Raw genomic sequence first — 17212 nt, 5'->3', positions numbered from 1 at the left:
CCCCTGCAGGGGACCAGTCACTTTCAGTGTCCCAGAGGCACCAGCCGGAAGTCGCTCTGATCCCGGCTCACATTTCCTGGTCTCATTCTGCTTATTAAATTAAATTAATTAACTAAGTAAATTTAATTTTTAGAAGGAGAGACCCTTGCAGACTTCCCACACCTCTGGTGAGGCCAGAAACCCCCCAAACAGTGTCATTTTCAGCCTTTGGTTACTGTGCAATAATTGGCCTTCTTGGAGTTCCCAGGAAGTCTTATTAGAGAAGTAGTAAAAAATAGCATCTAGTATAATTCTATTTTTATAAAAATGATTTCTCTTTAGTTATGCATCTTTTGATACATGTGTATGGTATAGAAAGATACCTAGAATTTATGTTTATCTGAATTAATTATGGCTATTATTGAGTGATGGGATTGGAAGTGATTGATTCCCTATAACGAGCCCACATTGTTTTTATGAGAATAGAGTGATTTTTCTGAAACAAAAACAAAAGAAAAAAATGGAGCAGACTGCAGGTAACTGTTCTAATATGTTAATAGTGATTGGTTTAGGGTGGTAGGGATATACGTTGCTGTTATTTTCTTTTCTGTACATTTGTTTATTTTTAAATTTAAAAAAAATCATGCTTGACATCCATCAATGAAAATGTTTGAGTAGTGACCATGATTTGCACATAAGTCCTGCCATCTAGACTACATATGATAAGGCAGCCACGTGTGACTCCCCGTCAACTCTGTTAGCACAAAGCTCACTGTAGAAATTGTAACATCAATGTCATTGTTTTTGCTTATAAAAGACTGACAACGACTTTGAAGTTTAACTTTTGGTCCAACAGGGATCATACCATTTTTAGGGAAATATTTCCATGACATAGACCAGAGTAATCCTTCTTTAATACAGGATACATTCTATTGCAAGAAATATTACTACTAAGGAGCTCTTTATGGAAGACAGGATAACCAAGAGAAGTAATTCTTTGCTAATCTGGTTGTACACAATGTCCGTGGTGATCGTCTCTATAACTATTACCTCTAAGGAGAGGACCTAACTCTGATGCTTACAGCTCAGAAAAGCTGAGTTATAAATGTGCTTTATATACTTTTCTGTCTTGTCATCAGGTAGCAATTATCCTTTAGCTCATCTCTTCCTTCACACATCAAAATCATCTAAACAAAACCACCCAAGCTATCTACTAGAATTAAAAACTTGGGGAAAACATCCAGGAATAGGAAAAAGGTGAGGTAGCGATGTGTGTATAACACCTTCTCTAAAGCATCTCTTTCCTCTTGCTAACTTACAGCAAAAAAGCTAGGCACAGCTGTTTCAGCTCTAACTCCTGGAGCCTGGAAATCATATTTCTAGCAATGCATTCAATTTTACATTTCATTATAACTAAATACTTTAGAGATGTCTTTACATTCTTTCTGATGGAATTTTACCTGTGTGATACCATCGCATGCCTCCATTTTCTCTAACTCAAATGTTAGAGTCATTTTCAATTTCTCTCTCTCTTCTCCAGTACATCACCTACTTACCCCATTTCCTCTCTACATGCTGTCTTAAACTTTACCATTCCCTTATTTCAATAACCCTAGAGCAGGTCTTGGATGCTTGGATTGAGACAATTGTCTCTTACAATCTTCCCTCCAATTTGTTTCTCCTTCATTTCTACACAAAGCAATAAAAATTATCTTCCACCAACAGCTGTTTTCAGTAATAAGAAAGCTAAGTTCTGTGACTAAGCTAAACATTCCTTCTGTTCTCCAAGGCCTACAATGGTTCCTAGTTGATAGTTATATCAAATTGAAATTTCCAAATACAGTTCATTATGTCCTTAATGAACTGTGCTGAGTACTCTCAACTATCTCTTCACATTTTCTTATATATTCAAATTTATATTCTCTATTCTATGTAATCTGACAACCATATATTACCATGATTAATTCATTTCTTATTTGTATTTTTTCCCACTATGGTAGGGACTATTTGCTGTCCCTATTTTGCTGTCTCTGTTTAAATATTGACCTACTCCAAAAGGCCTCCCTTTATTATCTGACCTCAAAATAAGGCCATTCCTGTCCTTCCCTGTCCCCTGACATTGCTTTCCTTTTAAAAAAAAATAGGAATTGTCACTTCACTATCTGACATATAGTTTTATATCTGCTTTGTTTGTGTGTCTTTAATATCTGTCTCAGACACTAGAATATTTGCTCCATGATGAAAGGAGCTTTATTCAGTGCTACAGCTCCTAATTTCTGCTAGATATCCAAATTTCAGACAATAAATTCAATACAAATTATGTTTATAATAAAAGAGAAAAGAAGAGAAAGAAGACATGAAGAAGCGAGGAGCAAGGAAGGTAACAGAGAAGTAGCAAAACGGCTGAAGAAATTCCAGATGAGCCATAATTGGTTACTACTTTTTAGTGGCACTTTGAATCCAAGGCTTCCATGAGAAAATTTCAGAATGGGTCTATGTGTCTTTTGGAGATTTATTCCAAAGGAATGGGTACCCTAAAGAGAGAGGTTCCATTACCTTTCAGAAGCATTTTGGTGGTACATACTTACTATTACATTACAATGGCCACCTCTTTACTGTATTTCCATCTCCCCAGTCCACACAAATACAGACTGAGCGAACATTTGAGAACTCCTAGATTTCTAGTAGAATTAGTTTGTGTTGGTATCACTATTAACATTCTTAAATTTTCATACTTAACATTTGGATACCTGCATTTCTTTCAGGATCTTGATGAATAGACTTACATGAAGCTAGAGGCAAACCTCTGAAAATATTTGAAACTAACTATATGCTACTACTATGCCCCTCTTTTATGACACAAAGTTTAGATCCTTTCAAGGGACAGGTATCTAAGTCACATTTCATTAATGTTTCTGCTTCCTCAATCTATCCTCTCCTTATACACAGCTTATCAAAATAGGGTTGTACTGGAGAAGTCAGGGCAAAGTGACAGTCCTTTATGTTTTAACAAATTTGGTAGAAGAGGTTTCATTTTCCTGCTGGTTTCTATTATAACATTATAAATAAATCTATTCTTTAAAAAAGTTCAGCGGTCCAGAATTAACATTTTAGGCAAAGGAGGGGGTTATGTAACACAAGGCATTGTCCTAAAAGAGTTTTAGAGCAATTTTAGAGTTTTGAGGTACATTTGAGAAAATGTCAATTTCTTGATTTGTAGGATCAAATGGCACAAATGCACACATACCCAGATCCTAGTCTCTGGAAACAGTTCTCCTTCACATTCCAGTTAAAATTGAAATCTTAAAAGTCAGTCAGAATGCAAAGTAGGGAAGTCACTTGTTTTAATACCTTCTAAGCTTAGTCATTTTATTTAAATCCCAGATCATTACCTTCAGAAAATAGCCATAAAATGTTCTACTGAATTCTTCAACTTTGTTCTCTACAGTATGATGTCTAATACAGTGATATTAGAACTAGTGTAATATTAACATGTTAGTACTAAAAACTATGTTTTGTATTTTTTAGTTGTCCTTAAATACCTACTGCCTATCAGGCCAATGTTCATTATACGCACGTTTTTTAAGTAGCCTTACAACCTCAAGAAGCTTGCGCCTCCTCTCTGAAGCAGGACTTTCCGGTGTGGGGTCAGAGGCCCAGGATGTTGGTGAGTTACCTGTACCAGGTAACCTTTTAGAAAATGTCACAGAGCAGGAGCGACGCCGTCTGGTTCGACAGGCTGCTTTCCTCTCCTTACGTAGCAATTTCTCATCCATCAGCAGTGCTGTGACTTGCTTAGACTTTTCCCGGATATAATACCCTAAAAATACAATGAATTTGCTTAGAAAAAAAATATTGATTAAGGCTACAATTAATTTTTATTCAAAAGAAAATTAGAAAAAATGAATATGTGAGCAAAGTGAAAAAACTTGAGGCAAATGTAGAGGGATGCATAAGTTTCATTAGAATTAACAATAAATATATTCCCTTTCTTATATTTCAAGAAATAAATAAATATGTGATTAAATTATATCATGCACTAGCATTACATTTTTCATTTTAAATACACTGTTAAAAACACTACTTACCCTGCAATAAATCAAACAAAATAGGCAAAGAAGAGGAATGAATTAGATCTAGATGTATGACCACGACAGATGGCTAAAGATGTAAGATGCATACCATGATTCAAATCTGTAAAGCAAAGGGGACTATAAACCGGTATTTGTATACAGAAGAAAGAAGTGGATGGATGGATGGATGGATGGGTAAATGTATCCACAGCATCATTAATATGTTACCTTAGAGGGATGCAACTGGATAGGACAAGAAAGGGAGGGCAACTGGCTTTTCTTTGGCATAAACTCCTAGCAACTTGATGCCATAAACAGAGGGCCAGGGCACAGCTAAGACCCGCATTCTAACCACGATGCTTTCCTTAATCTTCTGTGTGATTCTGAACCAGCTGGTCTCTCTGGGCCCCAGGTTCCTGCCTGAAAACCCAATAATCCTGCTCCAAGGATGGGTTGAATAACAACAATAATAAAAATGCGATGATATCTACTTCACTTCTAACCAATGTGTTTTTTAAAGAAGGAAAGAAGCACAGTACTATATCAGAGTAGTGCTGGAAATAGAATGGATTGGGCAGCAATGCTTTGTATCTGAAAGAGATAAAGAAAGAAGAGGGGAGAGGGGAAAGGGGGAGAGGGAGGAGAGAAGGTGAGGGCGAGGGTGGTGTGGAGAGACAAAGAGAGGAGAAAATACGGATTCTCTGAAACAAAAAATTAAGCTATGCAAGAGGTCAATATCCAAAGGTATTGGATACAACACATCAAGGTGAAAGAAGCTTGTTAGTTGAAGTGACGGTTAAAATAAAAATAAAGCTATATACTGTTTTTAATTAGGAATCTTTGGCTGTAAGTGATGAAACTCAATTTTAACTGGCTAAGGCAAAGGCCACGGGAAAACCAGGGTTTGCAATTGGGCTCAGGTTCAAACGAAGCAGAGACTGGAAAACTGCCAGGAAGGACTCTTTCCTCCGCTCCCATCTCTGCCCCTCTCTGTGCAATGCCTTTCACCTGCTGTAGACTGGCGTCTTCAATCTGAATTTTGCTATGGCCACAGACAGCTCCAGGTTCACACCTCACAGTCTGCCACCTGAGAAATCTCCCTCTTCCTTCCTTCAAATTTGAAAAATCCAGGAGAATAACTCCAATTGGCCCAGCTTGAAAGTCACATGCCTATCACTATGGCCAGAGAATGGGATGTTACCCTTGGCAACCCCCATTAGAAAGACACAGTTGTGTGAGGGGAGGATCAACGGGATAGAAAAGTGAACAAGCTGAAGGCCAGCTGAGGAGTCCTCCCAAACTCAAGACAGAGGACCAAGAGTACATGCTAATCACAGGAAAAAACATGCAACAGATCAACGTCCAAGGTTATTCCCATTTAATCATTTCTTGAACACCTAAGTCTCAGGAAATGTCCTAAACAGTGAGGGCACACGTGAGAAAAAGAGAGACAAGGTCCCTAAAGAAGATAATTCCAGATAAAAATAAATGCTCTACAGGAAATAAAGAAGAGTGATGTGCTAAATATTAATTTGGGGTGTGGTCAAGAAATGTCTTGCCATTCAAGTTGAGTCTTGAACAGCAGGAAAAAGCCAGCTATGCGGATACTCCAGAAGAAAGTGCCTGCTGGAGGGACCAGCTCAGACTTCATTTCTTCAGGAGAGCCTTCTCCTGAGAGATGACAGCTCCCTCCCACTTGCTCAGCACAGACCTTGGGGCCACAGACTTGGTCAGGCTCCGCTGTCACACACCCTCATAGCACCTGCCCTTACTGTTTTTACCCTCACCTGCGGACATGCCTGTTGATTTTAGAGAGAGGAGAAGGGAGGGAGGGAAAGAGGGTGAGAAACATCGATGTGAGAGAGAAACAGATCCATTGCTTCTCTCATACACTTCGACTGGGGACCGAACCCGTAACCCAGGCATGGGCCCTGACCAGGAACTGAACTCGCAACCTTTTGTTTTATGGGATGACATTCCAATTCACTAAGCCACACTGGCCAGGGCTACCCTTATTTTTCACGGTACTTCCACAGTTTGTAATTGCCTACTTATTTGAGTGTCTTTTTCCTGCACTAGTGTGTGACATCCATAAAGGCCAGAATTACACTTGTTTGCTTAAGAGGTTCTTAATATTTGTTAAATAAATGAATGAATACGCTGAAGAAAAACTTCCCAAATACAGGGAGGGAGATTATATAAATTCATACCTGAACACCAAGTAAAGAAATTTGGAAACATGATAAATTCAAAGATCTTGGGCATTGAGATGCACCACATGAAAGATACATGCCAAACTTTTAAAATATGTATTAGGCTTCACACAGTGGTTATAAAACAGCTTAATATTCCTTTCTTTATTCCTGACCCACTGACCTGCCAAAATCTACTTTTCTCCCCATATTCCTTTCTCAGTGAATTTTACCTCCATTCTAAGCCAGAATTATGAACATACACCTCTTTAAATTCAATAATCCATGTCTATTGATTGTACATACTAAATATCTTCTAAATCCACTCTCTCCTCTGCATCTCCCTGATTGTTTGTTGCCTGTGGTGTTCGACAGTAGATTATTTACTTATTTTTAGCCTCCCTTCCAATCTACCCTCCACAGTGCGTCAGGGGTGGGAGTGGGGAGGGAGAGAAGTATCCCAAACATATCTGATTAAGTTATTTTCCAGAAAACCTCCCATCAAGTAAGCACAGTGAATTCATGTTTCAAAGTACTCCTCTGCTCTGCTCCAAATACACAGCAATAATAGACATCGCCAGTCTCAAAAACAAGGTAACAATCTCCATGAGCCAGAAATATGAGAAATGAGAAGGCAGTGAGCTAGGCTCTTGCTCTAACACCAGGAGTTCATCTCCTCAGGTGTCAGAGAATCAGTGTTGGCCTCACTCTTTGATGTTAGGGGTCATCCATGTTTGTTAGAGAGGTCTGGGAAGAAAAGGGGAAAGAAAGCCACTAATTGCTTCTTGGGCTATAACTTATTTGTAGCTGTGGGTCTAGAAGCAAGAGGACACACATGCAGCCTTAAGGCTCGAAACTAAACTAAGCCACCTGCTGGCTCAGTGACTGGATCCATGGCACACACACTGGTATCATCACAGGCATGAGCCCTGAGCTACCTTCATAAGGGCTGTATTGAAGACTCTAAGGGAGCTGGGTGGCAGGAACTGAAAAATCCACAAAAAAGGAAAAGTGAACACGGGTGGCTGGGGAATAACATCTCACTCAAAATAGATTTTTAAAAAATATAAGGCTAATAGCCAATAAAAGAGCAATCAAAACAAATTCACTCTGAATGAAATCAGTAGTCTATAGGACTCTATAGGATCTCCTATAAATCAATAATCTATATTTTTATAGGATTTTAACACAGATTTTTAAATAAATATGACAGAGAGATTAACACAGGCATCATATCCATAACAAAATTATGAGATTATAAAACAGAAGTAGTCAGGCCCTAGCTAGATGGTTCAGTTGGTTGAAGCTTCATCTCATATACCAAAAGACTGCGGGTTTGATCCCCAGTCAGGGCACATAACTAGGTTGCAGGTTCGATCTGTGGTTGGGGTGTGTATGGGAGGCAACCAATCTATGTTTGTTTGTTTTTTAATCTTTATTGTACTTTGTTCCATTACCATTCAGTCCACTTATACCCTCGCCCCCTGGCAATCAGCACACCATTGTCCATGTCCATGAGTCCTTTTTCCTTTTTGCTTAATTCCCCTCCTCCCCCAAGAAGTCATCCTGCTCTCCATCTATGAGTCTGTCCCCATTTTCCTTGTTAATTCAGTTTGTGCATTAGATTCCACACATATCGGTGAAATCATATGGTATTTGCCTTTCTCTGACTGGCTTATTTCACTTAGCATAATGTTCTCCAGGTCCATCCATACTGTTGGAAAGGGTAAAATTTTCTTCTTCTTTTTTTTATGGCCAAGTAGTATCCCATTGTGTAAATGTCCCATAGTTGTTTTATCAATTCATCTACTGATGGACACTTGGGCTGCCATCTCTCCCTCTCTCTCACTCTCTCTCTCTCTCTCTCTCTCAAATCAATGAATATATTCTTGGGTGAGGCTTAAAAAAATAGGCAGAAATTAAATAAGAACAGATGGGTATGAAAAGAGACCACTAAAAACCCTAGAAATGAAAACTATCGTCACCAGGATTAAAAAGAAAAAACCCTCAATATCCAAGATAAACTTCAGAATCTAACAAAGAGAGAATTGGTAATTGAAGAATAGTACTAATAAATTCTTTCAAAATAGAGCACAGAGAGGCAACAAGATTAAGAAGATTAACTAAAAGTAATAAAGGACAGATTGCAAGATTGCAAGGTCCCAATATTCACTCAGAAAGAAGTTTCAAAGAAGATAATTAAGGTAATTGCAAAAAAAAAAAAAGCATTATTCAGAGAAGCAAGAGCTGGGAATTTTATACAAAAGGCATGAATCTCCACATCAAAAGTGATCTCCAAAGACCAAGCAGGCTAAACAAATCTATACCTAGAAACAGTACAGAGAAACAGAAGAACAGTTAGGATAAAGAGACTCTTCGGGCCTGAAAGAGCCCACCAGCCATTCGGTCAGCAAACATTTACTTGATGCTTCCACCAAACCAAGAGAAGAAACAGAGGTACAGATAAAGTAACCTCAGCCCTCCAAACACCCATAGTGCAGGGAAGAGGGCCCCCGCGTTAGTAAATTATGTGCGCTGCAGTGGACGCGTGGGCGTGGCGTTAACGTGTGGGCAGAAACTGCTGAACTGCAGAGACAGTAGAAAAGACTGTGCTAGTGAACATTTGCACTGAGCTTTATTCAACATGAATATATCTTGCAGGAAATAAGAATAATAAAAGTAAAAACATGTCAAGGACTAATGATATTAGCTAACATTGGCTGCTGCCTTACTAACTGCCTGACTTCAGACATTATCTCTAATCTTCATAACAACCAGAGTTTATGAAGCCCATTTTACAGATGAAAAAAGTAAGTTTATAAGGAGTAAGATACTCCCAAAGTCATAAGGTTAATAAGTAGAAAGTAGAGCTTGGCTCTTTAAAAATAACAAAGTATAGACTTTAATTTCATTGACTTTATTATTTCCTTGGATGAGACCCTTGAGGAGAGAATGATTCTGTTGAGACAGCATTGACGTGCTAAACTAGGTACTCTCCCCTTTTTGTTTGCTGTGCTCTGTGGTCCCTGTGAGGACAATAAATAAAGAGCACTGTGGGAAGGCCGGCGGGCAGGCACGTTTAAGTTTTAAAAAGTCATGATTTGCTTCTTGCTATGAATATCAATATGACTATGTTTGTTGTAAAGGAGCAAAAGGTGATCCAAAATATTTAACTGTTTTGTTTAAACTCACAATAATGTAACTTTTAACAAAAACAGAACAGGCTTATGGCTCAAAGCCTATAATGAAAGTCTGTTAGAAGAAATTCATTTGTTCATCAAGGCTATACAAATGTCCGTCACAGGAAATCACATTTGTTTACATAAGCTATAAATGCATGTAGCGGCCTTGTGTTGTTATTTAGCCCACCTCTCTGTGAGCACACCTATATTGCTTAATTAACCCACCACCATCTATTAGATGGGCTCTATGGTTAGAGAATTCTGGCGAGTGCTCTGACAGCTGTAGAAAAAACTTAGGTCTAATGCACTTTGAAGCTAGATTTTCCCCCAGGGTGCTGAGCCTCTACATCAACCTGCCTAGGAACTGCCTGATCCCACCCCACATGCAGTCCCTTCTGTACAGGAAGTTATACCCCCAAATTTTAATTATTTGGCTTTTAGAGACTTAATATGGCTAACCAACATCTAAAGTAATTTTTTTACATTTAAAATATTTTCTTTTTTTTAACTTAACTCTTTTTCGATATCTTGGCTCTAGTCAATTCATTACAGCCACCTTCAAAAGGAAAATCCCTTTTCTCTGTTATTTTCACTTTAAACCCTTTCAGGACCCAAGTACCTGGTGTTTTCTCCCCTTCTACAAGAACCTGAACTCAATAAACAACCTCTTCCTCAAAAAAAAAAAAAGATTTTAATAATTTATAAACTAGTGTAAATAAAAATAAATGTCTTATGTCCTCCAGAGTCTCTGTCAATTATATTTCCACCTGTACCTCTTAACTTTGGCAAATATAGGGATGTATAAATTTTTTCAAATTAGTGTTTTGGGTTTCTTCTAATATATTCCCAGAAGTGGAATCACTGGGTCATAAGGCAGTTCCATTTTTAATTTTTTGAGGTAACTCCATACTGCTTTCCACAGTGGCTGCACCAATCTGCATTCCCACCAACAGTACATGAGGGTTCTCTTTTCTCCACATCCTCACCAACACTCGTTTGTTGATTTATTGATGACAGCCATTCTGACAGGTGTGAGGTGATATCTCATTGTAGTTTTAATTTGCACTACTCTGATGATTAGTGACATTTTCATATGCCTACTGGCCATCTGTATGTCCTCTTTGGAGAAGTGTCTATTCAGGTCCTTTGCTCATCTGAAACTTGTATGATTTTATTAACTAATGTCACCCAATTAATTCAATTAAAAAAACCATTTTCAAAAATAATGACAGAAAACTTTCCTTGCCTGGTGAAGGAAATAGACATACAAGTCCAGGAAGTGCAGAGAGTCCCAAACAAGATGAACCCAAAGAGGACCACACTAAGACACATCATAATTAAAATGCCAAAGATGAAAGACAAAGAGAATCTTAAAAGCAGCAAGAGAAAAGCAGTTAGTTATCTACAAGGGAGCTCCTATAAGACTGTTAGCTTATTTCTTAACAGAAATTTTGCAGGCCAGCAGGTTTGGCACGAAACATCCAAAGTGATGAAAATCAAGGATCTAAAATGAAGATTACCCAGCAAAGCTATCATTTAGAATCAAAAAACAAATAAAGAGCTTCCCAGACAAGAAAAAGCTAAAGCAGTTCATTACCACCAAACCAGTATTACAAGAAACATTAAAGGGTCTTCTTTAAGAAGGAAAAGATAAAAAGATTAAAAATGTGGACAATAAAATGGCAATAAGTACACATCCACCAACAATTGCTTTTAATGCAAGTGGATTAAATGCTCCAATCAAAGGACATATGGTAGATGAATGGATAACAAAACAAAAGCCTTGCATATGCTATCTATAAGAGACTCACTTCAGATCAAAAGAGACACACAGACTGAAAGTAAAGGGATGGAACAAGATATTCATGAAAATGGAAACAAAACAAAACAAAAAAGTCTGGGGTAGCAATACTTGTATCAGACAAAATAGACTTTAAAACAAAGGCTATAACAAGAAACAATGAAGTGCCTAGCAATTCTACTTCTAGGTATTTATCTGAAGAAACCCAAACACTAAATCAAAAAGACATATGCATCCATATGTTCATTGCAGCATTACCTGTGATAGCAAAGATATGGAAGCAACTCAAGGGTCTGTCAACTAGTTAATGGATAAAGAAGTGGTGAATATATATGTTGAAATATGACTCAGCCATAAAAAAGAATGAAATCTTGCCATCTCCAACAATATGGATGGACCTACAGGGTAAGTGAGACAGAAAAAGACAAATGTCATATAATTTCACTTAGATATGGAATCTAAAAAACAAAATAAATGAATAAGCAGACCAGAAACAGACTTATAGATAGAGAACATTTTGAGGGTTGCCAAATGGGTGGGGGGCTGGGAGGGATGGGTGAAAAAGGTGAAGGAATTAAGAAGTATAAATTGGTAGTTACAGAATAGTGGCGGGGATGTAAAGTGCAGCACAGAGAATATAGAAACTAACACTGTAATAGTTATGTATGCTGTCAGATGGGCACTAGATTTATCAGAGTGATCACTTCATAAGTTTTATAAATGTCTAATCACTTGAAATATAATATTGTATGTCAATTATAATTGAAAAATAAACGATCATATATTTTACAAAAAGTAGAAAGGCACACTGGGAACACACTAAGGGGCTTGACTTAATCCCGAGAACCAGTGGTTTCCAAACTATTTTGACTGCACACACCTCAGTAACAAACATTTGTGCATGTGTCCACCCCAATATATACACATTCATTTATGTATAAATTAAATAATGCCTAGAGCTACTATTTTAATATGTTACATTCATTAGGAAACAAGCACAAAAGAGAAATGTGTAAAAGATAAAGATGAAATAAGTAGTATCTCCCCCAATGGAATAATTTTTTAATTAATATTTATTAAATTAATGAATGTACACCAATGTTATCAATAACTAATGTATCTTCCATAATCAACAAATGAATATGCTATGTTTCTGTTAACAATCCAGCTCTAACTTGCATTTTTCTTGCTCTCTTTGTGCTAACAAATCATCAGGAGTATTTACTAAGTCCAACGTAATGTACTCATGCTCACTCCTTTGATCCTAAGCTCAACTGAAAGACATTTATGACAGTGGATTAAATATATCCATATACTGTATACCACACCTTGTACATATAAAAGGTATAAATGCATAAATAGGTTTGTCTATATATTTATAACTGCATGTTTTTCTGTTTTTTCTACTCAAATAGCTCCTAAGCTGTTTAGACCAGGGGCTGATCTTCTCTTTTCCACTAAAAATAATCATCATAGAGTTTAGTACAGTGATAAAGTAGTTGTTCTGTTAGATACAAGGATGATTATATTGCATTCACTATCCAAAAACTATGCCTTTTAAAAACCAACTCTTGGTAAAACAAAACTTAAATAAGTATTTTAATTTTTAAAAATTTAATCCTTATGTCAATTGATGCCTTTACAATTTCTGGATTAAGAAGCATGGCATGATCAAAACCCAAGATGATTTTCTCAAATTTCATCATTAAGCCTCAAATCTGATCTAAAATAAACAGTAAAAAAAAAAAAAAAAAAAAAAAAAAAAAAAAAAAAATAGAGAGGCTATACAGCATGACCAAGTGGGATTTATGCTAGGAATGGAATTTTCACATATGAAAAGCAATCAATGTAAAATATAATATTAATAGAATAAAGGGGGAAAACACATACTCATCTGAATAGATACAGGAAAAGTATTTGAAAAAAGTCAACACCCCTCCTAATTTAAAAAACAACATTCAACAAACTAGGAATAGAAGAAAACTTTTCAACCTAATAAAGAGCATCTATGAAAAACCCACACCTAACATCATACTTAATGGTGAAAGACTGAAAGTTTTTCTCTTAATATCAGAAACAAGACAAGGATGTCTGCTCTCACTGCTTCTATTCAACATTGTACAAGAGGTTTCAGCCAGGGAAAATAAGAAAGAAAAAGAAATAAGAGGCATCCAGATTGGAAAGGAAGAAATGAAACTATTTTTATTTGTAGATGATACGATCTTATATGTAGGAAATTCTAAGGAATCTCCCAAAACAAACAAACAATTGCAGGTGATAAATGAGTTCATCAAAGTGGTAGAATACAAGATGAATATACAAAAATCAGTTGATCAGTTGTATTTCTATTCATTAGCAATAAACAATCTGAAAATTAAATTAAGAAAATAATTTCATCAAAGAGAATAAAACACTTAATTTAACAAAAGAAGTATAAGACTTGTATACTTAAAACCACAGACATTTATAAAAGAAATGAAAGAAGACCTAAATAAAAGGAAAGCCATCTGTGTTCATGGATTGGAGGAATTTATATTGTTAAGATGGCAATATTTCCAAAATTGATCTGCAGATTCAATGCAATCTCAACCAAAATTCCAACTATCTTTTTTGTAGATATTGGCAAGCTGATGCTAAACTTGATATGGAAATGCAAGGGACCCAGAATAGCCAAAATAATATTGAAAAAAGAACAAAGCTGGAGGACTCACACTCCTTTATTTCAAAACTTACTGCAAAGCTCCACTAATCAACACAATGTGGCACTGGCGTAATGAGAGCCATATAGATAAATGGAACAGAACTGAGTGTACAGAAACAAACCCATACATCTATGATCAATTGATTTTCATAAGGGTGCCAATATAATTCAATGGGGAAAGAATAGTCTTTTCAACAAATAGTAATGGGACAACTGGATATCCACATGCAAAAGAATAAGGCTGGGTCTTTACCTCACACCATATATAAAAATGAATTCAAAATGAATCTAAGATCTAAATGGAGCAACTAAAATGACAAAACTCTCATAAGAAAACATAGAAATAAATCTTTGTGACCTTAGATTAGGCAATGATTTCTTATATATGATATGTAAAGCACAAGCAATCAAAGGAAAAATGGATAAACTAGAGTTCATCAAAATTTAATCAAGAAAATAAAAAGACAACCTAGAGAATGAGGGAAGATATTTGCCAATCACCTGAAAGGGATCTTGTATCCAGAATATGTAAAGAACTCTTAAAAGTCAACAATAAAAAACAACAACCTAGTTAAAAGTGGACAAAGGATTCGAATAGACATTAATCCAAAGATATAAATAACCAAAAAAAAAAAAAAAGAAAGAAAGGAAAAAAAGAAAAGATGCTCAACAATGAGATACTATTTCACACCCACTGAGCAGGATGATTATAATAAAAGTGATGATCAATTACAAGTGTTGGCAAGAATATGGAGAAATAGGAACCATCTTACATTGCTGGTGAAAATGTAAAACGGTGCAGCTGCTGAGGAAAACAGTTTAGCAGTTCTTCAAAAAGCTAAAACATTGAATTACCATATGATTCAGCAATTCCATTCCTAAGTATACACCGAAAAGAATTGCAAGCCAGGATTCAAACTGATACTTGAATGCTAATGTTCATTGAAGTATTCAGGACAGCCAAAAGGTAGACACAACCTAAGAATCCATCAGCAAATGAATTTTTAAAATGTGGTATGTACATACACTGGAGTATTATTCAGCTATAAAAAAGGAATAAAATTCTGCTACATCTTACAACATGGATGAACTTTGAGGATATTATATTAAGTGAAATAAGCCAGACATAAAAAGGAAAAATACTGTATGATTACACTTATATGAGGTATACCCAGAATAGGAAAATTTATATACAGATACAGTAGATTAGAGTTAGCAGGGGAGTTATGCTTAATGGTTACAGAGTTTCTTTTTGGATTAAAAAAAAGTTTTAGAAATAGCGGAGATGGTTATGCAGCATTGCACATGTAATTAATGTCCCTGAATTGTACATTTAAAATGGTAAATTTTAGATTATATATATATATATTACATTTTAAAAATTAATAGTATTCAAAAGCCATAGAATTGTACACTTTAAATGGGTGAATTATATGGTACTGTACATGACGTAGCTCAATAAAGCTTCTTTTTAAAAAGTGAAGGGAAAAAAGGAGAAATGAGGTCTCTCAAGCTATAAAAAGACATGAAGAATCTTAAATGCATATTTCTAAGTGGAAGAAACCAGTCTGAAAAAGCTACATACCATATGATTCCAACTATATGACATTCCGGAAAAGGCAAAAACTATAGAGACAGTAAAAAGATCAGTGGTTGTCAAGGCCTGGAGGAAGGGGCAGGGGATGAAAAGGTGGAGCACAGGGCACTTTCCAAGGGGTGAAACTATTCTGTATGATAATGGAATGGTAGATACATAACATTATGCATTTTCAAATCCTCAGAAACCTAAAAACAGAATGAACCTTGATGTAAACTAAGGACTTTAGTTAATGATCATGTATCAATATTGGTTCATCAATTTTAATAAATGTACCACACTAATGCAAGATGTTTAATAGGAGAAACCCTGTGAGGGTAGGGAAGGGTATGTAAGAACTCTGTACTCTGCATAATTTTTCTGTAAACCTAAAACTGCTCTAAAAAATAAGTCTATGTTAAAAATGTATACTTAACACAGACACTGCACTGAATTTTATCCTTTTCTCATGATTCATACATAAGGCTATTCACTTTAAACACAAATGATAATTTTACATTGGATGGGAAGTGCTGATTCTTTTACCATTGTAGAAAATCAGGCCCTACTGAGTCATCTCAGTTCAGTATTCTATACACCCCTCCCCTACTTCACCTCCTCCTCCAGTCCCAACAAAATTATTTTATGACCTAATTTTTTGTATTCATAAAACTAGTCGAATCTAGCTAGTCCTTGAAGATTCCATAGTCTTTGGAAACACTTCCTTATATTTATGACTGCATTCCAATAGAATTATAAGTGTGAATTAGAGAGACATTATTCTAACAATTTTCCATGCCTCCTGTTTTATTCGCTGGGCTTATCTCCTATGAGGTATCAATTTATCATGAACCTAAGTGCTGATTTTACATATCCTTTTGAAAAAAAAAATTGCTCTCTAAGGCTCTCAAGAGTGAACACAAAGGATTAAGCTGGAAACCTTAGCTATCCCAGAGGAAAGGTAGCTAATATGTTTAAGACCAACTTTTCCCAAACTCCTGGTTTAAAATGATTCACTCTCAAACTCCTAATCGTTATTGGCACACTGTATAAACCTCTTTAACTGTTACCTTGGTCTTTTCCAGCTTCATCTATGTGTTGAAAATCTTTTAGCATTTGAAGGTTACAGAACCCCTCTCTGCAAAGCTGAATAAGTTCCTTTGATCCATTCTTGATGAGATAATCCATTAGCATGAGGGATTTATACACATGGCGCCAGTTCTTCCCGTGATCATCCAGTCTCTGCCATAGCATATTCATAATCTCTGAGAGGGAAACCGTGTTGAAAGTCAGGTCACTGATGGCTAACATCAGAGAACTAGAAGGACCCCAAGGATCATTAGAAGTTGCTTCCCTGACTTTTATTTCAGCATCTGAGTAATTTTTCACAAAGTTTTTCACTTGCCTCCTGAATGCCATAGGTAAGACAAGTTTGAAAGTGGGATAGGAGATGTGAGCAATGGAATAGGAATTTCTGTAACTGGTTTATAGAACCCAAGGTAGGTAGTTGATCCCCATTTCTGCCGCTCCCGAACACATATGATTAATCATCATCTTTACAAGGCATCATTCTCCTGCAAAGAAAAACACACAAACAAATCTAAGTTAATTACTTTTTTAATGTCCATAGAACACCAAGTCAGTCTGAACAATCTAGCTTTATCTTCTAAATAAGCCCCTCACTTACATCAGCCAGAATTGAGGGTAC

At 36.3% G+C, this 17212-nt stretch overlaps 1 protein-coding gene across 1 annotated transcript in view; it reads right to left on the bottom strand.

Annotated features, from left to right (window-relative positions):
• ENTHD1 (ENTH domain containing 1) overlaps positions 1–16923 on the bottom strand; it is a 93058-nt gene extending 76135 nt beyond the window's left edge. The window contains exons 1-2 of the mRNA XM_090275323.1: positions 16575–16923; positions 3557–3799 (exon numbers count right to left, since the gene is read on the bottom strand). Of these exons, the coding sequence (XP_090131449.1) occupies positions 3557–3799; positions 16575–16923 (592 nt within the window). The remainder of the gene's footprint in view (positions 1–3556; positions 3800–16574) is intronic.
• Between the last annotated feature and the right edge of the window lie 289 nt (positions 16924–17212).

This window comes from Furipterus horrens, unplaced genomic scaffold (assembly GCF_987537825.1).
Source record: "Furipterus horrens unplaced genomic scaffold, mFurHor1.1.pri manual_scaffold_4, whole genome shotgun sequence".
In the NCBI taxonomy this organism is placed as follows: Eukaryota; Metazoa; Chordata; class Mammalia; order Chiroptera; family Furipteridae; genus Furipterus; species Furipterus horrens.
The sequence above is the reverse complement of the archived record's forward strand: the minus strand, read 5'-3'. Positions and strand labels throughout refer to the sequence as shown.